This window comes from Hemiscyllium ocellatum, chromosome 12 (genome assembly GCF_020745735.1).
Source record: "Hemiscyllium ocellatum isolate sHemOce1 chromosome 12, sHemOce1.pat.X.cur, whole genome shotgun sequence".
NCBI lineage: Eukaryota > Metazoa > Chordata > Chondrichthyes > Orectolobiformes > Hemiscylliidae > Hemiscyllium > Hemiscyllium ocellatum.
The window spans coordinates 95,138,910-95,163,075 of record NC_083412.1 but is presented as its reverse complement, the minus strand read 5'-3'; the positions used below and the strand labels follow the sequence as shown (position 1 = coordinate 95,163,075).

The following is a 24,166-nucleotide window of genomic DNA, read 5'->3' as shown; positions in this document are numbered from 1 at the left end:
AAGCACATGGAAAAGGGGCTCTTGTCGTGTAGTGTTAGTGTCCCTACCTCTGAAGCAGAAGACCAGCCTGCTCCATAGGTGTGTAATAACATTTCTGAGTGTGTGACTAAACCAAAATGAAAGGAAGCACATGGGATAGCAGCAACTCCCAATTTCTGTCACATGCTCTCACACAATCATAGGATCAATAACCTGCAACACCCTATTCAACTGCACAGTGGGAGTATATTCTCCACACAATCTGTCCTGGTTTACAAAGGACCATGAGGCCACCTCCTTAAGGCCTACAAGGTCAGGCACTAAATGTATGTGCCATTATTGACAGCTGCAGTCGAGACAACAAGTGAATGAAAATTCACGGGCCTGCGTCTGGACTGTCTCATTTCGGGTGTGGAAACACATTGGGGCTTCAGTAAGACTTGATGTGGTGGGTTATGGAAAGGCAGACTGTAATTCACCTACTCTTGATTGCCATTTTACCCAGCTCCACACCACTCACACCGTCAGGGCAACACCAGGTGGTGATGGTTTCTGTGGGAGTGGCTTTGATCCCACCATCAAATGATACGGAAAGATGATCAATTGACCCATTGTATCTGTATGTGCCTCTTTGAAGGCAAACCCAAACAGTACATCTTTCTATTCCCCATAAATACCTCCCCTTTAAGCCTCTTTGGACAGTTAGAATTGAACCAGTTCCCCTCACTTATTTATTTATTTTCTCTTTGTTTCCTTTGCTGGTGGCTTTAAATGCTTTGATTACTCATCACTTCTTTACTATAACTCTTCATGATCCTGAAAACCAAGTCCTTAACTTCCTGTGTCCTTTCGGTCTTGGTCCCTTCATGAGTGGAGGTGGTGGCCTAGTGATGTTATTGATAGATTACGAAAATCTGGATTCAAATCCTGCCATGGCAGATGGTGGAATTTGAATTCAATAAAGATTTAGAAATAAGACTCCAGCGATAACAGTGAAACTTGCCCCACCCCCTCCCCATCGTTGACTTTTGAGAAAAATCCATATGGCTCATTGATGTCCTTTTGGGAAGGAAGCTACAGTCCTTTCCTGGTCTGGCCTACATGTAATTCCAGCAACGTGGTTGATTCTTAACTATCCTCTGGGAAATAAGGGATGGGTAATAGGTGCTGACCTAGCCAGTGATGCCCTCATCCTGTGTATGAATAAAACTAAAGGTTGCTTCCAATCTAGTCTGATCTTATTCCCTGGTCTTGATTAGAGTGGTGCTGGAAAAGCACAGCCTTCATCAGGACTCTATGAGTGGAGGTGATGGCCTCGTGATGTTATCAATAGACTATGGGAATCTGGGTTCAAATCTATGACTTTGTGAGTCTTGATGAAGGGTTTTTGCCTGAAACGTTGATTTTCCTGCTCCTCGGATGCTGCCTGACCAACTGTGCTTTTCCAGCACCACTCAATCTAGACTCTGATTTCCAGCATTTGCAGTCCTCACTTTTGCCTCGTTGATTTTGACCCCATTCCCTATCCACGGCTTGAATGTCCACAACCCCAAACCATCTTAGTCACCCAATATGACCAACTACACTTAGCCTGGAAGAAAGTGAGGACTGCAGATGTTGAAGATCAGAGCTGAAAATGTGTTGCTGGAAAAGCACAGCAGGTCAGGCAGCATCCAAGGAGCAGGAGAATCGACGTTCAGGAATTCCTGGAGAAGGGCTCATGCCCGAAACGTCGATTCTCCTGCTCCTCGGATGTTACCTGATCTGCTGCGCTTTTCCAGCAACACGTTTTCGACTACACTTACCCTGCCAATCAACCCCACCATAGCCATTTTAAAAATGGAGCCGGTTAGCTAAAGAGTCAGAATAGTGAGTGAGACTCAAAACATTTAATATGATTCTCCAAGCAGAGATTTTTATTGACTGATCCAAATAGCCTGGCCCATCATTTTTCTCCAAGTGAGCACATGATGTGCACATCGCTGGCTGGGCCGGCATTTATTGCCTGTCCCTAGTTGCCCTTTAGAAGGTGTTGGTGAGCTGTCTTCTTGAACCACTGCAGATCCAAGTGCTATAGCAACCCCCCTCTCCATGCCCATTAGGGACAGAATGCCAGGACTTTGCAGAAAAGAAACAGTAGTATATTTCCAAACCAAGATGCTGTGTGACTTGAATGAGGACCTTCCACCTTCATTATTTTTGAGCTTATTAAGAAACAACGGTCAACAAATGGGTGAATTTATTTATTAAGTGCGCAAAGATGTTTCTCCATATTTAGCTCACAATGTTCTGGATGCTAATTCTATTTACAGTTCACATCTAGAATTGCATGAACACTTCTGCCATTCTTACACGTTAATTTATCGTAGATTCCCATCAATGGGGCAGACTTACCTCTTGTGGTGGGACAGAAAATGACATTGTCCTCAAGTCAACTAGACTAACCGTATCAGTACAAGGTAAAATCCATAAAACACCTAAAGGAAGGAATAAATACTGTCACATTTTTAGTTACACAATGGCAAATACTCTAATGTGACAAAATGTCCCAAAGAGCTTCCTGGAAGTGAAAATTAAATCAAATTAACATCAAGTCACATGTGATCATCCGATCAAAAGCTTGATCAATAATGTGGGTTTGAAGGGCATTCTTAGAGGACACAGTAGAGGTAGAGCAGTGGGGTATTTACAGAGGAATTCTGGAACACAAGATCTTGGCAGGTGATGATAAAAATCAAGGCGCTGGGGCAAGAACGCAGCAGTGGAACAGCAGTGAAATCTGGGAAGAATGTGGAGTCTAGGGCGATATGGATAATTTTAGGGGTTGGAGGGATCTGATAACAAAGATGATAACTGAGATGTCATTGCAAAGTGTAGGTTGCTGAGGACAGTTGGGACAGAGATGTTTGTTCTTTTTATTCTGTCATGAGATGTGAGAATACTTGGCAAGGCGAGCACTTTGCACATTCTGATTTAATTATAGACTCATAGAATTTTACAACACAAAAGGAGGACATTCAATCCATCATGTCTGTACTATACCTGAAAGAGTTACCCAGTTGGTCTAGTTCTCCCTCAACTGCCCTTGAACTGAGTGGCATTGCAGGCCACGTCAGATAGCAATTCAGAGATAATCACACTGTTATGACGCACATGTAGGCCAGACCATGTCAGGATTGCAGATTTGTCTCATTGCTGTGGGTCTGGAGTCACTTGTCTGGCCAGACCGGGTTCAGACAGCAGGTTCCTTTCCCTAAAGGGCATTAATTAGCCTGATGGATTTTAATGTCAATTGGCGAGAGCCTCATAGTCACTATTAATGAACTGCAGATTCCAGATTTAATGAATTGAATTTAAATTTAAGTTCAGAGGAAGGGTGACTGGATCCGAAATGTTAATCCTGAATCTCTCCAGAGATGTTGCCAGACCTGCGATTTCTATTTTTGTCTCTGATTTACAGCATCCGCAGTTCTTTCAGTTTTTTTATAGAAAGCATTCTATCCGGATGCATCACAGTTTGGTATCGCAAACGCTCTGCCCAAGACTGCAAGAAGTTACAGAGAGTTCTGACCGTAGCCCAGTCCATCACGAGAACCAGCCTCCCATCCATTGACTCTGTCTACACTTCCCGCTGCCCTGGGAAAGCAGCTAACATGATCCCAGACCCCTCCCACCTCAGTCTAGATTAGAGTGGTGCTGGAAAAGCACATCTGATGAAGGGCTTTTGCTCGAAACGTCAATTCTCCTGCTCCTCGGATGCTGCCTGACCTGCCATGCTTTTCCAGCACCACACTGATCTAGACTCTGGTTTCCAGCATCTGCAGTCCTCACTTTTGTCTAGCCCTCCCACCCCAGGTATACTCTCTTCTATCCTTTTCCATTGGGCAGAAGATACGAAAGTTTGAAAACCGACAAAACGTGTCAGAACATCTTCTTCCCTGCTGTTATCAGACTTATGAACAGACCTCATATATACTACAGTTGATCTTTCTGTGCCCCTTCTCTGTCACTGTAACACTATATTCTGCATTCTGTTCTATTACCCTGATGTACTTTTGTAAGGTGTGATTTGTCTTTTCACTGTATCTCTGTACATTGGACAATAATAAATCAAATCAAATCAAATAAAACAACTGCTCACAGTACTCACGATGTGATCTCACCTTGTACACTTCCAGTAAAATTTCCCCACTCCCATTACTCTACTCCACAAGATCTTCATATGTTCAGAAAAAAAGTCATATACTAGACTCAAAATGTTCACTATTTCTCTCTCCACAGATGCTACCAGACTTGCTGAGTTTCTCTTGCATTCCCTGTGTTTGCCTCTGGATGGTTAATCCAGTGATGTTCCCATGGCACCACCACACGATATAACTGACAGCAAAACTCAATCTGTAGTTCTTCACAACGAATTTGGAAACCTACCTGGGCCTTTTGCTCTCCCTTGAACAATACGGCCCAATCGAAATATCACAGCTCTTTCATACTCTTTGACAACCTGAAACAAGAAAGTCAAGTGATTATTATGAATGTCTGCACATCATTCACTGATAACTCTCATTTGGACATTGAAGAAGGCATTTGGTATGCTTTATTTTATTGGTCAGAGCTTTGAGTATAGGAGTTGAAAAGTCATGTTACGGCTGTACATGACATTGGTTAGGCCACTTTTGGAATACTGTGTGTAATTCTGGCCTCCCTCCTATAGAAAGGATGTTGTGAAACTTGAAAGGTTTCAGAAAAGATTTACAAGGGTGTTGCCATGTTGGAAGGTTTGAACTATATGGAGAGACTGAATAGGCTGGGGGCCCTCCTGATGAAGGGCTTTTGCTTGAAACATCGATTTTCATACTCCTCGGATGCTGCCTGACATGCTGTGCTTTTCCAGCCCCACTCTGATCTAAACCTAGGCTGGGGGCTGTTTTCCCCAGAGATTTATAAAATCATGAGGTAAATAGCCAAGGTTTTTGATAGATTCTTGTTGTCAAGAGGAATTAAGGGCTACAGGGAGAACGCTGGTAAGTGGAGTTGAAATGCCCATCAGCCATGATTGAATGGCGGAGTGGACTCGATGGGCCGAATGGCCTTACTTCCACTCCTATGTCTTATGGTTTTTTCCCTGGGGTGGGGGAGTCCAGAACTAGAGGACATAGGTTTAGGGTGAGAGGGGAAAGATATAAAAGGAACCTAAGGGGCAATTTTCTCACACAAATGGTGGTGCATGCATGGAATGAGCTGCCAGATGCAATGGTAGAGGCTGGTACAATTACAACGTTGAAAAGGCATTGGATGGGTATGTGAATAGCAAGGGTTTAGAGGGATATTAGCCAGGTGCTGGCAAACGGAACTAGATTAGATTAGGATATCTGATCAGCATGGACGAGTTGGACTGAAGGGTCTGTTTCCGTGCTGTATATCTCTATGACTCTATGACATTGTAAGCAATATCTCTAATGTTTAAGCCAAGAAAGTAGCCATGAACAAGCTGGCTTTACTTAGCCTCCTCCTGTTAGATTCACAGAGCACAAAGAAGGCCCTTCGGCCCATTAGGGACCACAGGTTAACCAGTATGTGAAGCCACAGGTTATTGGAAGGGTGTTGAATGAACACATCTCTTTGGTCGTCAATCTGGAAAAGGAGAACATGGAAATGGAATTCAGGGAAAGGCGCTGTGAAGAACTTACACAGTTGACCTAGGTCAATGGACATTGGAGGCTCTATCGGGCTTAAAAACAGACAATTTCCTGATCCGGATGAATTACATGCTGTGGAAGGTGAGGCAGGAAACTGCAGGGGCGCCGACACAAATTTTTAATTCCTCTCTGGCTAAAAGGGATGTGCCAGAGGGCTGGGGGATGGCTAATGTGGGTCCACTTTTTAAGAGGGGTGGTCGAGGTGAACCAAGAGATCACAAAGCAGTGAATCTCACATCAGTGGTAAGGAAACTATCAAGAGAAAATTCTCATCAACTGAGTTAATACCCACTTGGAGTAAAAAAATGAGGTCTGCAGATGCTGGAGATCACAGCTGAAAATGTGTTGCTGGTCAAAGCACAGCAGGCCAGAGATGCTGTCTGGCCTGCTGTGCTTTGACCAGCAACACATTTTCAGCTAATACCCACTTGGAAAGGCATGGGTTAATTAGGGATAGTCTGCATGGCTTTGTCAGAGAGAGGTCATGCCTCACAAGTTTGTTTGAATGTTTTGAAAATGTGATCAAGTGTGTGGATGAAGGAAGATTAGTTGATGTAGTTTGGGTGGATTTTAGCAAAGCTTTCGACAAGGTCCCATGATTGAGAAGGTTTAAAATATGGAATTGAGGGAAGCCTGCTGAGATGAATCAGAAACTGGCTTAGCAAATAGGACACAAAGAGGATTGATAGAAGGTTGTTTGAGTGACTGGAGGCCAGTGTCCAGTGGTGAATCCCAATGATAAGTAGTGTTTGATTTTTCTATCAGTCTGTTCCATTTGAAAATTCACACTCGTGACCTTTTCCAAAATATTCCTTCAGTGCTGGAATGTATCTGAGCTGTTCCTCTGCAAGACATGTGATGCCGTGAGTAATTGCCAGTGGTGTGACACGCTTACATTATTCCTGGTTTATTTCCTTGAGATGTTGTAGTGAGTGCATTGCAGAGTGAGAATGAACAGGGTCAAAAGCATCACAATGGCCCAATCACATGGCAGCCGAGTGGTGGGAAAATGATACCAACTGGACCGCGCAAACAGCTGTGGTAGGGTTATGGTTCGGTGGAAACATGGGTTCAAATCCCACCACTTCTTCTTGGGTTCTCAACTCCAACCTACAGTGTCGTGGCCTCCACCATGGAGACAGTCCCGAATCCACACCAACCAGAACAGTGATCAAACCCATTCTGATCCACACCAGCTGCCTTGCCCACAGAGGTGGCCATGAGGTAACCATGAGGTTTCAAACACTTTCCTAGACCAATATGTCACAAATCCAACCGCAAAATCAGCTATTTTGGATGTGTTAATAGGGAAGACTTAATAAATATTCTCAGAGCAAAAGATCCTTTTGGGAACCGAGACCATAATATGATAGAAGTTAGCAATACTACATAAGAACTAGGATCAGTAGTAGACTAGGGGAGAGTGAGGATTGCAGATGCTGGAGATCAGAGCCGAGAGTGTGGTGCTAGAAAAGCACAGCAGGTCAGGCAGCATCCGAGGAGCAGGAGAATCGACGTTTCTGGCAAGACCTTTCATCAGGAATGAATCAATAGTAGGCCATTCAGCCCCTCAAGCTTGCACTGCCACTTAATACACTTACAAATGATCTCATCTTAGCTTCAGTTCTACTACCAGACTCCTAAGCTCCAACTGAACTCCTTATTTCCAATTAATGAATCAAAACAGTCACCGATCCTTCTCACAAGTCAGTTTCTTGCCCTGTACTCACGTGACACTGTGGTTTGTGACATTTTTCCGTAGCGGGTCTGCCTTGCCATCCCTGACTGAATTCTCTATTCCTGAGATGCTGCCTAACCTGCTGTGCTTTGACCAGCAACACATTTGCAGCGATGACTCTAATCCTACTCACCTGTCATTTTGGAGTGTTTGCATCTTACAGTAGACATTAATTAAAATACTCCTGCACCTTTTCCACCAGATTGCCAAATTAAACAAAAGTCCCAGTTTCACTCACTTAGCTATTGTCTCACTCAGGAGATGTCTGCATTCACACTGACCATTTAGTGTAACAGGTCCCTTTCCTATAGGGGTCTCCTTCGCGAAAGAAATTAGCACCTCATTTACAGAAAGGATTCCAGGTCCTTAAAGTGCAAATTGCCACCATCATGAACCTTTTTCTTTTCATCAGCCTGCTTTAACCTACTCAAAGGCTATTGGCTGAATCTGACTTTAAGTTTAAAACTGGACTTGGAAAAGACACTCCAGTCAAATTCCCACTTTGAAACAAATTCCCAGATTCACTCACCCCCTCTGCCTCACCCAGACAAATGCCTCCATTCATAGACTGTGACAGTGCAGTGCAAAACATCCTCTCAAGCCAGGCAATAAATACTGACCTAGTTCAGCGATGCCCATGTCCCGTGAAAGAATATTAAAAATAAGCCCTCTGTGGTCTCTGTGCTTCTCTAATTTTGGCCTTTTGACACCTCCAGGTTTTAAATACTCCACCAGTTGTCACATTTCAGCTGTTTGGGCCCCACACACTCTGGAAGTCTTTCCTTAACCCTCTCTGCTTCGCTTTCCAGTTTCAAGAGGAAATTTAAAACTCACTTCTTTGGTCAACCGTTTGATTCATCATCCCTGACACCTTCATGTGAGCCGGTGTCATATTTTACATTATAATGTTTCTGTGAGTTGCCTTCCGTCACATGAAAGGACCTGCAGGAACTTACGTTGATGAGATGAGAATACTGCCATTGATTTATTGAGTTACTTGTTTGGATCGCTGCCTGAGTGTGCAGCAAGTGTATGTAACCCTGTCAGTTTTAATAACTGCCTTCGTAATAACTGGAATGCCAACTGCCTCGCTGGTATCACAGCGTCAAAGGCCTGTGTCTGCTTTTTGTTGGTCAGATCTATCTGTGCTGTGGGGCAATTACAAAATTGGAGTGGTGGATAGCCCTTCGAGCCTGCTCCACTGTTCATTATGATCATGGCTGATCATCCAACTCAGTGCCCTGTTTCTGTTTTCGCCCTGTGCCCTTTGATCCCTTTCACTCTAAGAACTATATTTAACTCCTTCTTGAAAACATTCAATGTTTTGGCCTCAAATGCTTTCTGTGGTAGAAGATTCCACAGGCTCCCCACTCTCTGGGCGAAGGAAGATCTCCTCATCTCGGACCTAAATGGCCTACTCCATAACCTAAGACTGTAACCTTGGTACTGGGCAGCCCAGAATATCTTTCCTACATCTTGTCAAGGCCTATTAGAAATTTCTAGGTTTCTATGAGATTCCCTTTCATTGTTCTAAACTCCAGTGAATATTGTCCTAACTGTTGGGCGGCACAGTGGCTCAGTGGTTAGCACTGCTACCTCACAGCACCAGGGACCCGGGCTTGATTCCAGCCTCAGGTAACTGTGTGGAGTTTGTACATTCTCCCAGTGTCTGCGTGGGTTTCCTCCGGGTACTCCAGTTTCCTTCCACAATCCAAAGACATGCAGTTCAGGTGAACGGGCCATGCTAAATTGCCCATCATGTTAGGTGCATTAGTCAGGGATAAATATAGGGTAGGGGAATGGGTCCATGTGCTTTACTCTTTGGAGGGTCGGTATGGATTTGTTGGGCTGAAGGGCCTGTTTCCATACCAGGGAATCTAATCTAATGATCCAGTGTGTCTTCATTTGTCAGTTCTGCCATCCCAGGAGTCAGTCTGGTACACCTTCGCTGCACTCCCTCCATCACCAGAACATCCTTCCTCAGATAAGGAGACCAAAACTGCACTTAATACTCCAAGTGTAGCCTCGGCAAGACCCTGTACAATTGCAGCAAGGCCTTCCTGTCCCTGTACTGGAATCCTTCTTCACTGCATTCGTGCATGCTTACTTTCAGTGACTGGTGTACAAGGACACCCAAGGACACATTCTCTCTCTCAATTAATAGCCATTCGGATAATAATCTGCTTTCCAACGTTTGCTCGCAAAGTGGATAGCCTCACATTTATTTACGTTATACTGCGTGCATTTACCCACTCCCTCAGCCTGTCAAATTGCACCGAAGCATCTCTGCATCCTCCTCACCCTCCCACCCAGCTTTGTGTCATCTGCAAATTTTACTGAAGGTGAACCAGAATACAGCGGAACCTTGATTATCTGAATGAAACAGGTGGGGAGTAATTTGTTCCGATAATCGAATGTTTGGATAATTGAATGCTGGATAACGCAGTTTACCCAAGCACCCTCGTGATCTTGTCTGGATAATCCAAAAATTCAGATAATCGAATGCCAGATAATCGAGGTCCCTCTGTATGGAAGATAGTGTGCTTTAATTGTTAATTGTTCATGAGGCCCACCTTACGTCATTGTCAGTGAGGGTCAGTGGTGGAACTGTGTTGGAGGGGGGAATGGTCTTGATGAAAACCCAGAGTTTATAGGACGCAAAAGCGGATAAATAAAAAAATGAACACCGAGAGAAATGTTTGTTGCAACAGCAGCAGATTGGGCCTTACAGAGCTGCATAGTCAACCACATTCACCAACAATAAAACAGCACACAATGCTCACAGCTACCAAAATACAGCCCATGCTTCATGGCCACCATTGCTGCTCAGAGTTTGTGAACCTAAAATCTTATCCCACAGTTCAGCTAAGAGCTAGGAGCAGCAGTAGACCACTCAGCCCCTCAGGCCTGTGCTGCCGATGAATGCGATCATGGTTGAACTCATCTCTGCCTCAATTTTACTTTTCTGCTCACTCTCCATAACCCTTCAACACGTTACTGATTAATAATCTGTCTGTCTTCTCCATAAATTTGCTCAATGTCCTTGCGCTCTGGGGGAGTGAATTCCACAGATTTACGACCCATTGAGAGAAGTAATTCCTCTTCATCTTCGTTTTAAATCTGACACCCCTCATCCTAAAATATGACTTCTCGTTCTAGATTTCCACACGAGGAAACATCCTCTCTACAAGTACTTCATCAATCCCGTTCAGACCTCAATTCGATCTCCTCTCATCCTTCTAAACTCCAGTGAGTCTGGGTCTAAACTGCTCAATCTTTCTTCATAGGACCAACCTCTCATCTCTGGAGGAGAAAGTGAGGACTGCAGATGCTGGAGATGAGAGCTGAAAATGTGTTGCTGGAAAAGCGCAGCAGGTCAGGCAGCATCCAAGGAGCAGGAGAATCGATGTTTCGGGAATGAGCCCTTCTTCAGGAATCATTCCTGAAGAAGGGCTCGTGCCTGAAACGTCGATTCTCCTGCTCCTTGGATGCTGCCTGACCTGCTGCGCTTTTCCAGCAACACATTTTCAGCTCTCATCTCTGGAATCAATCTAGTGAACTTCCTCCGAACTGTCTCTAATATAACGGCACCCCTCCTCAAATAAGGGCATTAAAACTGCATGCAATACTCCATATTCAGTCTCAGTAATGCCTTGTACAATTGCAGCAAGGCACTGTTTACATGTATCTATGAAATGTGCCTCAATGATACATGTAGGTTATAGGGAAGGAAGAATTTGGTACTTGGGGAAGTACTTTCCAATATTTGGCTGGACACATGCACAGCTCCAGACCTGAAACAAGAGTGTACAAGAACAAAACATTGCGGGTGTTGGAAACCTGAAATAAAAACAAACATTTTGGAGCATACTCAGTTGCTCTGGGAGCATTGATAGTTAATCTATTTAATTCCTAACTCACCTCCAAAGTAGCCTAGCAAAGCGCTCAGCCAGGTCAAACTACTTTATCAACGGCTTTCCCTCCATCACAAGGACAGAGGTTAGGATGTTTCGGGACTTCTCCAATACTGCAGCATGGCCTGGGCTCCATTCAGGTTTGGGCTGATAAATGGCAAGTATTATGTGTGCATACAAGTGCCAAACGATGACCAGATCCAACCAGAGAGAAACTAACCATTGTCCTTGACATTCCATAGGTGAATGACCCATTAGTAACATCCTGGGGACTACTACTGACCAGAAACTGAACTGGATCAGGTACTGTCTACAAGATCAGGGCAGAGGCTGGGAATCCTGTAACAAGTAACTCACCGACTGACTCCACAAAGCCTATCCACCATCTATAAGGCACAAGTCAGGAGTGTGATGGAATACTCCCCACTTGCCTGGATGGGTGCAACTCCAACAGCACTCAAGAAGCTTGACACCATCCAGGACAAAGCAGCCGATTGATTAGCACCACATCCACAACATCCACTCCCTCCACCACTGACGCTTATAGGAGCAGTGTGTGCAAGATGCACCGCAGAAATTCAACAAGGCTGCTCTGAAAGTACCTTCCAAATCTGCAATCTCTACCATCTAGAACGACTAGGGCAGCGGATACATGAGAACACAAACCTCTATGAGCTCCCCTCCAAGCCACTCACCATCCTGACTTGGAAATATACCTACACACACACACACTCTCACATACACACGGACACAGGTACACACAGACGCGCACACAGACACCCACACACACCCTTATAGACACACACTCCCACGCTCACACATGCACCCCCTCGCAAACTTAAGACACTGCACACACACACACACACACACACACACACACGCACACATATATTTTGTGGGGTGGTTTGGATTGCACAATTACATTGCATACATTCATGTAGAACTCTGAGCTCAAAAACTGCAGGAATTTATGTAAAACACTGTTATCTCACTTATTAGATTAGAATCGATCTAAACATCAGGTCATAGACAGAGAGCACAGGGGCCAACACCTTCAACATATTGTCTAGCTATCACCATTGTTAACAGCTAACCCGAGAATGCAACTTTAAAAAGAAGGGTTTTGTGATTTACACATGAAAGAAGTGAAACTATCACTGTATTCTGACAGATGAAAGGCTTAACAGACAATCAATTTTTCAATGTATAATTTCAGTAACATCACACTGCAAATTTTTGCTATAAATTCTGTGTTACAATCGAGCCCTCCACTATCACCTGATGAAGGAGCGTCGCTCCGAAAGCTAGTGTGCTTCCAATTAAACCTGTTGGACTATAACCTGGTGTTGTGTGATATTTAACTTTGGAAATATACCATCACTCTTTCACTGTCATTGAATCAAAATCCTGGAATTCCCTCCCTAAGGGTGAACCTACAGCGCACGGACTGCAGTGGTACAAGAAGGCAGCTCACCCCCACCTTCTCAAGGGGCAACTAGGGACGGTTAATAAATCCTGGCCCAGCCAATGACACCACATTCCATGAATAAGAGAGTTTCATGCTTTAAGGAAGTGGATCAATTTCCATGTTCTCAACTGGGCAACCACAGGGTGGTCAATGAACATTGCCTTGACAGTGGCACACATATCCATGGGTTTTGGAAGGACAGAGTGGCTGAACCTCTTCAGAGTGGGAGAATTCACAGAAAGGGATGTGAACTTTGCAAGGACAGGTTTTTGGTCAAGTTTTGCAGCCCTTGCGATTGTAGCCAGCAGCATTGCACCTGTAAAAAGATACAAATAAATTCAGACACTGTAGCAGCCAAGGAACAAGATGTACAGGCCTTTGGCACAGACAACACTGAGTGAAGAATGTGAGAGTAGTTTCCTTACAACGAGGGAGTGGTGATTTCTGACAGCTTAGGGTTTGAAGCAAATGCACAGACAGTGAATAGCTGGAGAGAAAGGATCTGAACGTCCACTCCAGAAAGCAGTCAAGATTAGAGTGTTGCTGGAAAAGCATAGCAGGTCAGGAAGCATCCGAGGACCAGGAAAATCGAAAGCAGTTGAGACTCAGGGCTTATGCCCGAAACGTCGATTCTCCTGTTCCTTGGATACTGCCTGACCTGCTGCGCTTTTCCAGCAACACATTTTCAGCTCTGATCTCCAGCATCTGCAGACCTCACTTTCTACTTAATGGCAGTCATATTGACTTAGTATATCGTCAATCAAACTGAGATTGAAGATAGGGGGTGATGGGAATTGGGGTTCTGATGGCTCACTGTTGCCTGCCACATAACTTTCAAATGAAATTTACAGCAATCCAACTTTGCTGTTAAACTGGACTCACAACTTGAGGAAGTCTCGATAAGTCTGTGGGTTTCTTAGGAATATAGTCATAGAGCTGTACAGCACAGAAACAGACCCTTCGGTCCAACTTGTCCATGCTGACCAGATGTCCTAAATAAATTAGATTAGATTACTTACAGTGTGGAAACAGGCCCTTCGGCCCAACAAGTCCACACTGACCCGCCGAAGCGCAACCCACCCATTCCCCTACATCTAACACTATGGGCAATTTAGCATGGCCAATTCACCTAACCTGCACATCTTTGGACTGTGGGAGGAAACCGGAGCACCCGGAGGAAACCCACACAGGCACAGGGAGAATGTGCAAACTCCACACAGACAGTCACCTCAGTCAGGAAATGAACCTGGGTTTCTGCTGCTGTGAGGCACTGTGCCACCGTGCTGCCCACTAGCCCCATTTGCCAGCCCTTGGCCCATATCCCTGTAAACCCTTCCTATTCATATACCCATCCATGTGCCTTTTAAATGCTGTAATTGTATCAGCCTCCACCACTTCCTGTGGTAGCTCATTCCATACACGCACCACCCTCTGCGTGAAAAAGTTGCCACTTAGATTCCTTTAAAATCTTTCTCCTCTCACCTTAAACCTGCGCTCTCTGGGTTTGGACTCCCCCACCCTGGAGCTATTCACCCTCATGATTTTATAAATCGCTACAAGGTCACCCCTCAGCCTCCTATGCTCTAGGGAAAACAGCCCCAGCCTGTTCAGCCTCTCCCTATAGCTCAAACCCTCCAGCCTCGGCAACATCCTTGCAAATCTTTTCTGAACACTTTCAAATTTAACAACATCCTGCCTATAGCTCCCAACTCCTGTACTCAATTCTCGTATCTATCTGTGCCCTACTTTCAAGGAGCTATGAACCTGCACTCCAAGGTCTCTTTGTTCAGCAGAAATCATTCCCTTTTGCAGGGGACATTCAATTCAGAACAAGGTAGTGTATAACCTGAAACTGAGAATTGGTCAGGTATGTGTAGTTAATGGATTAAATGTGCATGTGTGTGTATCAGCCATGGTTAGCACTGCTGCCTCACAGCACCAGGGATCCAGGTTCAAATCCAGCCTCAAGCGACTGTCTGTGTGGAGTTTGCACATTCTCCCCGTGTCTGTGTGGGTTTCCTCCGGGTGCTTCGGATTCCTCCTACAGTCCAAAGTTGTGCAAGTTAGTGTGGATTGATCATGCTAAACTGCCTGTAGTGTTCAGGGATGTGTAGGTTAGGTGCCCTAGCCAATGGAAATACAGGGTGATGGGTATCGGTCTGGGTTGGATGTTTTTCAGAACACTGGTGTTGATTTGTTGGGCCGAATGGCTTTTGTTTCCATGCTGCAGGGATTCTATGACCTAACAAGACGGGCTGAATCGTTTCCTCTTTCCCTGTTTCTCCCCCTCAAAGACAGGCTGGATTTCTGTGAACACTGAATGGTTTCGTGGTCACTTTCACAGCCCAGCTTTTCACCAGATCCATTTCAGGGGAACAGATGTGAGGTGGGGTCAGTTAGCTCAGTTGGCTGGATGGCTGGTTTGCAATGCAGAGTAACACCAACAGGAAGGGGTCAATTGTCATACTGGCTGCTTCTACTGTCTTTCTCAACCTCTCGCCTCACCTGAGGTGTGGTGACCCTCAGATTAAACTAATACCAGTCATCGCCCTCTCTAACGAGGGACAAGGACCATGGTGACTTTACATAAGGCACAGAAGCATAGTTTGATGTAGTTCGATCAGCGCTTCACAACCTGTAGGTGGGGTCCCGAACTCCGAAGTAACGATGGAAGATCCTCCATCCCATTGCTCTCCTGGGTACCCCCCCCCCTCCAATGAGGGGATGCAACAAGCCTCAAAAAGGGGTGGCGGGGGGGGGGAAAATGATGAAAAGCACCAAGTTAGTTGCCCCAAAGAGGCTGCTCTGTCACTCATGACTGAATTCCGAGCTCCCTGAGCTTCCAAGATGTCTACTAGTCTCTGTCACAAACATACTGCATGACTAGCACCGGCAGCCCCCTGGGGCAGAGAATTCCAAAGACTCACCACCCTCTGAGTGAATAAATTCCTCCCCCTCTCAGTCTAAGAGGACTGGTCTCACTTTTATTCTTTATCCTCTTTAATCTGAATCAACAACTGGGAAATCGTGTCCTGAGCAAATCTCTAGCCATTGGGCTGTTTCTAATGATCTCACTTTTAATGATCAAGCTTCTCCTGAGCTGGATGAGGAAGGAATGAGTCTCTTGTTGGAGACATGAAATGATGTCTCTCTGTCTCTCTCTCTCACACCAACAAGAGAGCTCTGCGTTTGGATAATGGCCTTCTTCAGTCTCAGGAGCATCCGTACACATCAATTTTAATATAGACAAAAGAGAGGTGATGTGTTTCAACAGGAAGGGTAATGGGGGTCATAAAGTTCTTGACAAATGGGAGTCAAATACACAGAATCGTCCCAGCATAAAAGGAGGCCACTCAGCCCATCCTTTCTGCACTGAATCCCAGGAGGAAGAATTCACTGAAAGCCATTCCCCACCATCTCCCTGTAACTCTGCACATCCCTCCTGTTCAAAAAGCAATACAACTCTCTCCAGAAAGCCTCAGTTGAGCCACTGGACTCTCAGACAGCGCATTCAAGAGCTCGCCACCCGCTGAGCATGAAGGTTCCACCTCGTGTTCCCATAGCTTCCTTTCACCAACTATCGTGATTCAATGCCCTCCCATTCTCAATCCTTTCACCCACCGTTGGGAAAAGCAGCATTGCTTATCGACTGTGCTCAGACCTCTCAAAGGAACAATGGAGTGAGGGGCGCAGATTGTTAGCAAAGGTTTTAAAAATAAAAGAAAAAGAAATAATAAAAATAAAAGAAGTGAAATTCATTGCTAAAGGGAGAGATAGGGAGGTAATGGCCTAACGGAATTATCATGAATCCAAAGATCCAACTAACGTTCTGAGACCTGGGTTCAAGTCCCACTCTGGATAGCAGAATTAGAATAAAATAAATCTAGAATTAAGAGTCTGATGATGACCGTGAAACCATTGGGAAAAATCCACCTGGTTCAATGATGCCCTTTAGGGATGGAAATCTGCCATCATTACCTGGTCTGACCTACATGTGACTGCAGATGCTCAGCAATGGGGGTTGAGTTTTAGCTGGCTGCCAGGGAACACCCACATCCTATGAATGAAAGTTATAAACGAAAGGTAAAAGCAGAGAAGTGATATAAAATAAAAGCAAGAAGAGTCATCGAACTGAGCACAGCTGCCCCTAAATGTACCATCTCACCTCATATTTCCACTGTTTCCTCCTTATTTCTGATTTCCCGTACCTGGAGTACTTTCCACTCTTGTGTTGTGTGAAATCACATTGAAGCTGGGAGGTGACGTGGTGTCTCAGTGGTTAGCACAGCTGCCTCACAGCGCCAAGGGCCCAGGTTCGATTCCAGCCTTGGGACGCTGTCTGTGTGGAGCAAGCACTGTCTCCTCGTGTCTGTGTGGGCAAGTGTTTTACACAGAGGGTGGTTCATGTGTGGAATGAACTTCCTGAGAAAGTGGTGGATGTGGGTACAGTTACAACATTGAAAAAATATTTGGATTAGTACATGAATAGGAAAGGTTTGGAGGAATATGGGCCAGGAGCAGGCAGGGGGGAATAGTTTAGTTTGGGATTATGTTTGGCACGGACTGGTTGGACCAAAGGGTCTGTTTCCGTGCTGTATGACTCTATATGCAGGTTAGGTGGATCATCCATGGGAAATGCATGGGTTATGGAGAGAGGGTGAGGGGGATGGTTTGGGTGCGATGCTCTTCGATGGGTCAGTGTGGACTCGATGGGCTGAGTAGCCTGCTTCCACACTGGAGGGATTCTGTGAAACTTTGTGTGGATTTGGTCAAATAGTTATGAGTGATTGGCCTCCATGTGATTTGATAAAAAAACTATCATAGCCCTGGAAAAAGCTCCACTCACCATTACTAAAGATGATGTCCTAACTTATCAGATAAGCCACGATTGAGGAAGCACACTCGATGGGCTGAATGGCCTACATCTGCGTTATGGTTACGTACATAGATTAGCCTCAGTGTAAAGGAGAGAAAGAATATCTGCTGGCAGCAGGGTTGGTAACAGGTTGGAGATAATGAGCAAAAGACAGCTGAGGATGTTGAGAATTTTCTTTGAGTGTAGCAAGGTGCTATGATCTGCACTGTGCTGCCTGAGAGGGGGAGAATAGAATTCCTACAGTGTGGAAGCAAGCCATTCGGCCCATCAAGTACACTAACCCACTGAAGAGCATCCCACTCCTGCACCCTATCCCCATAACCCTATGTTTTCCACTTAGCCTGCACACTCCTGGACACTGGGCAATTTCCCATGGCCAATCCACCCCAACCTGCATAGCTTTGGACTGTGGGAGGAAACCCACGCAGACACGGGGAGAATGTGCAAACTCCACACAGATAGTCGCTTGAGGCTGGAATCGAACCTGGGTCCCCGGTGCTGTGAGGCAGCAGTGCTAACCACTGAGCCACCGTGCTGAAAGTATAGCTAATGGTCACTTCTAAAACAAAAGTGGACATGCGGTGCTAGGGGACAAACCACGGGTATGTAACCAATCAGATGGCACTATTAAACAGCCAGTACAGGTATGATGGGATGAATGGCTTCCTGCTTTATTTTATGATTGATATTGAAATTAAAATAGGGAAACAGTCCAGTTAAACCAACGAGACCACGTTGGCGTATACCTTCCATGTGAATATATTGCCCTTATCCTCTTTATTACCTCAGTTCAAATCTTACTTTGTCACTTGCATACACCTGCCTAACCTTGTATGTTGTGATCCCTAATGAAGTGCTTATGACTGAAACATCAATTCTCCTGCTCCTTGGATGCTGCCTGCCTGGCTGTGGCTTTTCCAGCAACACACTCTCGACTTGTGTGTTGTTAGCCTCAAAAATAAGGGGGAGTGGACTTAGCACTGAGTTGAGGAGGAATTCTTCATCCAAAGGTTTATAAATCTGTGGAACTCCTAGTGAAACAGTCGAGGCTTCCTCATTGAATGTTTTTAAGGCAAAGATAGATAGAGTTCTGAGCAGTGAAGGAATTAAGTGTTAGAGTGAGCCAGTGTTTAAGTGGAACTGAGTCCACAAAAGGATCAGCCATGATTTTATTGAATAGAGGAGCAGGCCTGAGGGGCCAAATGTTCCTATTTCTGACGTTCTTCCAGTGCCTCAAGCATCTTTGTGATCAAGCTGCTACAATATCAAGAGGGTTAGGGTTATAACACATAAGAACAACGAAGCAACAAGTGAAATTCAAAGATAAGCACGCAGTGGGAACCGAATCTTATATTAAGTTCATGAAATGTATTTTAACTACACATGCTATACATTAAAAACTAATTGGATAAACAGCACTTCTCTGAGTGCTGGCTCAGAGCCCAGTGAGTGAGAACTGGCCTTTGTCATGTTACATTAATTCAAGGAGGCAACTGGGTTTTTATGAAGCATTTACAGTAAGAAAGTAATTATTTTACAGTTCCGGCTCCCAGCTGGCAAACGGGCTAACTTTAAGAAAAGACGAAAGGAAGGACTGCATTTGCATGGCACCTTATATTAATGCAGAATGTCCCAACACTACCAAGTACAAACGACTGCTGTAGTGTGGAAAATGAGGCACCCAAATTGCATAAATTCCCAAAAATGGTACTGAGATGAATAATGAGATAATCTGTTTTAGTGACATGAGCTGTTAGACAGTCAGCCATAGGAGCTGAAGGAGGTCATTCAGCCCATCAAATCTGCTCTGCCATCCAATGAGAACATGGCAGACCTCATAATCCTGAACTCCACTTCTCTGCCTTGTCCCCATAACCTTTGATTCTCCTCCTAAAATTTAAATCTACTGCAGATTTGAATATAGCTAAACCTCAACAGCCCTGTGTGGTAAAGAGATTCATTACTCTCCAAGCGAAGAAATTCTGTCTTAAATGTGTGGCCCCATATTTGGAGAGAATGCCCACTGGTCCTTGAAGTGCATTTTTTGGTTAATGTGTACTTTTTATAACATATAAGGTAACATATGATTTTTAAGGGTCTTGACGGGTAAACGCTGAGAGGGTATAGTCTCAGAACAACAGGATGCCAATTTAAGACTGAAATGAGGAGGAATTTATTCTCTCAGAGGATTGAGAGCCTTTGGAATCCCTTGCCAAAGAGGGCTGTGGGGCAGGGTCTCGATGTCTATTTGAGGTTGAGAAAGAGATTCTTAATCATTCGCGGAACCAAGGGTCATGGGGAAAGGGTCAGAAGGTGGATGTGAGAAACGCCAGATCAGCCATGTTCTTATTGAATGGTGCAGCAGGTTCGAGGGGCCAAATGGCCTCCTCCTGTTCTTTGTGGTCTTCTAAGTTAAGGATGGCATTGGCAGGGAGTGATCATTAACCACATTGCTGTGGGTCTTGAGACACATGTAAGGATGGTGGACTTCCCTCTGAAGGCATATTAGTGAAGCCAATGGGTTTTTCCCAACAGCTTCAGGGTCATTATTACACAGCTAATTGAATTTAACTTCCACCATCTGCCAAGGTAAGATTGGAACCCAGGTTCCCAGGAATATCTGAATTAATAACTCAGTGATCATGCCACAAGGCCATCACCTCCTCCTGAAAACTGGCTAATACAAATACTTACAAACCACTGGGGAGTACTCTCACTGGAATTTAATTGATACATCTCCCATGTTAGTGCTTTATGTTTTATAGTGCAATAGCAGGAAGATGGAGCCAACTTTAAAACACTCTGCCATTTGATAAATTCATGGCTGACCGCGCTCTCGGCAATACAGAAGCATAGTCACAGAGCTGTACAGTACAGAAACGGTCCAACTTGCCCATGCCAACCAGATATCCGAAATTAATCTAGACCCCTTTGCCAGCATTTGGCCCATATCCCTCCAAAGCCTTCCTATTCATATACCCATCCAGATGCCTTTTAAATGTTGTAGTTGTACCAGCCTCCAGCACTTCCTCTGGCAGCTCATTCCATACATGTACAACCCTCTGTGTGAAAATGTTCCACCTTTGGCCCCTTTTATATTTTCCCCTCTCCCCTTAAACATACACCCTCTAGCTGTGGACTCCCCTACTCAGGGGAAAAGACCTTGTCTATTTATCCTATCTGTGTCCCTCATGATTTTATAAGCCTCTATAAGGTCACCCCCAAGTCTCTGACGCTCCAGGGAAAATAGCCGCAGCCTATACAGCCCCTCCCTATAGCTCAAATCCCCCCAACCATAGCAACATCCTTGGTAACCCTTTCCCTTCAACTCTCTGCATCGATGTAATGCAGGAAATATTGCTGTCAATTTTCACAAACTAAGATCCCACGATCAGGAATGTGAGAAATGATTGAGTATTTTTAGTGACGATGTTGGAGAGGAAAGACATATCGATCAACTTGAAACAGGCCAGCCGTAACCCTCACGTCAAGGCTAATGCGTCTTTATGAGGAGGTTGTGAGCAGAGATGAGGCCATCCCACCTATGAGACTGTTCCACTATTTGCTGGGATTCTGGGTGATGTTTATCCCAATGTCCACCCATCGTCCTTAGCTTCCTAAGCTCTTCTTGTCAGTATTTTGATTGACATTTTCTCCAGCATCCTCTCCATGAGTAAGCCTGTGTTGGCCTCACCCAAAGTGATACCAGTACCATGGTCACTGTTGAACTATTCAACTGGGTGGGCTGCACCACACAGCATAACCACCAAAATAATATAACACAGAGGACCATTCAGCCTATTGTGCCTGTGCTAGCTCTTCAGAAGAGAGAACTAATTAGTCCCTTTCTTCCTAATAGCCTGGGATGCATTTTCCTTGCAAGCGTTTGTCAGATTTTGTTGTGGACGCCTCCTCCACCACCATTTCTGACAGCACATTCCCCACCCTAACAATTTGGAAAAAAAGTGAGGAACATTAGAATCGAGAGTGTGGCGCTGGAAAGACAGGGCAGGTCAACCAGCATCCGAGGAGCAGGAGAATTGACGTTTTGGTCATCAGGAGAGGTCGATTCTCCTGCTCCTCGGATGCTGGCTGACCTGCCATGTCTTTCCAGCGCCACACTCTAGACTCACCGTAACAACTTGCCAATTACAGAATTGTACTTGTGGCACCTTTTCAGTTCTTTATGCCAAATCCATGCCCAGTCTCCTCCCTCTCCTCTTGCCATCACCTCTGCACTTGCTTAAATCCTGCTACATCTGTAACTTCTTCCATTTCTGACAAACGTTCTTACTTTGAAACGTTAACATTGTTTCTCCCTCTCCACAGATGCCATCAGATCTGCTACAGCCTTTTTTAAAAAAATTTAATTCAATGGGATATAGGCATCGCTGGATGGGGCAATATTTATTTCCCAGTCCTTGAGACGGTGACGGTGAGCTGCCTTCTTGAACCGCTGCAGTCAATTTGGTCTGAGGGCACACCCAACTGAGATCAAACTCCAGCAAATACCCTCAAGGGTTTTACAAAGATCTATCTGAACTCCTTTTTCTCTTATACCCTATTACCCTGTTTAAAAAGCGAAGCATATTCTAATGAAGGGTCACGGGACTCAAAACACGAATTCTGCTTTCTTTCTCGCATATGAATAGGAAAGGTTTAGAGGAATATGGGCCAAGTGCTAGCAGATGGGATTAGGTTAGTATAGAATAGCTGGTCAGCATGGACATGTCAGACCGAAGGGTCTGTTTCTGTGCTGGACATCTCTATGACTCTAGGAGATGTCGCCAGACCTGCTGAGTTAGAGTCATAGAGATATATGGCACGAAAACAGACCCTTCGGTCCAACTTGACCATGCTGACCAGATATCCGAACCTCATTTAATCCCATTTGCCAGCACTCGGCCCATATCCCTCCAAACCCTTCCTATTCATATACCCATCTCGATGCCTTTTACATGTTGTAATTGTATCAGCCTCCACACTTCCTCTGGCAGCTCATTCCACATATGCACCATCCTCTGCATGAAAAACTTGCCCCTTAGGTGTCTTTTATATCTTTCCCCTCTCACCCTAAACCTATGCCCTCTAGTTCTGGACTCCCCCACCCCAGGGAAAAGACCTTGCCTGTTTACCCTATCCGTGCCCCTCATAATTTTGTAAACCTCTATAAGTTCACCCCTCAGCCTCCGATGCTCCAGTGAAAACAGCCCCAGCCTGTTCAGCCTCTCCCTATAGCTCAAATCCTCCAACCCTGGCAACATCCTTGTAAATCTTTTCTGAACCCTTTCAAGTTTCATGACATCCTTCTGATAGGAAGGAGACCAGAACTGCACACAATATTCCAACAGTGATCTAACCAATGTCCTGTACAGCCGCAACATGACCTCCCAACCCCTATACTCAATACTCTGACCAATACAGGAAAGCATACCAAACGCCTTCTTCACTATCCTATTCACCTGCGACTCCACTTTCAAGGATCTATGAGCTCCCCCAACAATTTCTGTTTTCTTTTCAGATCTCCAGCAAGCGCAGTCTGTCATTTTATTTCGGGAATGCCATGTGCGTTTTGTTTTTGTAAACTTCACAACTTATTCCCGTCGTGTTTGGAGATTTGAGTGCAAAGACACCCCTGACATCTGACATGGACCAAGGTGCCAGAGCAGACTTCCGAAGGAAATCTGTCTCCCTTTTCCAATAAACGTCAAAACAAACAGAACGAGACACACTTGAGCGAGCCAGGACAGTGAACTTTCCCTAATTTCCTGAAGAGGGTCTTGCTCAAGACTGGAATGAATGAGGGGAACAGTCACATAATGATTCTGAAAACTCATTGCCAAATTAAAAAGAAACTGTTAGACAATTACCTGTAAACAGGACCAGATTGAGAGGGGTAGAGTTGCAAGGACAAAGATGACGGAGAGGAATATTAGAATCCAACCAAACCATCCAAACCCTGCAGAGAAAAGCAAGCTATTAAAAGACACATGACAAATAGCACAAGACACACACAGACAGACACTGATGCCTGTTGCTGCTTTTGTTATTTATAACCTTATTACCTGCAGTGCTGGACTGTGATTTTGAGGCTTTGTCAGCCCTTGCTGGATCCAATTTACTTTGGCTTGATTTCATGTTGAAGCTCCCTCCTCACACACTGTCTGCCCGAGAGTCCAACTCGTTGCTAACAGCCCCCACTCTCCTTCCCTGACAGCAGCAGCAGTCAGCAGCTGACTGGGCTGGGCCTAGGTTAGGCCAGGCACGCCTCTGCTTTCGATAGGTTGTCAAGGGGCTGTCGAGGCTTTGAGGAATTGGAGACGGCTGGAAGGGGGGATTTACATAAACGTTGCGATTGCCAAGATTTCCCTAAAGAGGCCTCTGCTCTTGGTTCTAAACACCAGGCCAGTCACAAACGAGAGAAGCACCCTTTCTGTAATTCTTTTAATTCCTTTTTCCAGAGGGTGTGCAGATGCTGCCCTGGGGTTTATGTAA

At 45.0% G+C, this 24,166-nt stretch overlaps 1 protein-coding gene across 1 annotated transcript in view; it reads right to left on the bottom strand.

Annotated features, from left to right (window-relative positions):
• LOC132820878 (stomatin-like) overlaps positions 1–23,908 on the bottom strand; it is a 39,832-nt gene extending 15,924 nt beyond the window's left edge. Inside the window, exons 1-4 of the mRNA XM_060833238.1 lie at positions 23,737–23,908; positions 23,542–23,630; positions 4,408–4,480; positions 2,374–2,456 (exon numbers count right to left, since the gene is read on the bottom strand). Of these exons, the coding sequence (XP_060689221.1) occupies positions 2,374–2,456; positions 4,408–4,480; positions 23,542–23,630; positions 23,737–23,809 (318 nt within the window). The 5' untranslated portion in view covers positions 23,810–23,908. The remainder of the gene's footprint in view (positions 1–2,373; positions 2,457–4,407; positions 4,481–23,541; positions 23,631–23,736) is intronic.
• Between the last annotated feature and the right edge of the window lie 258 nt (positions 23,909–24,166).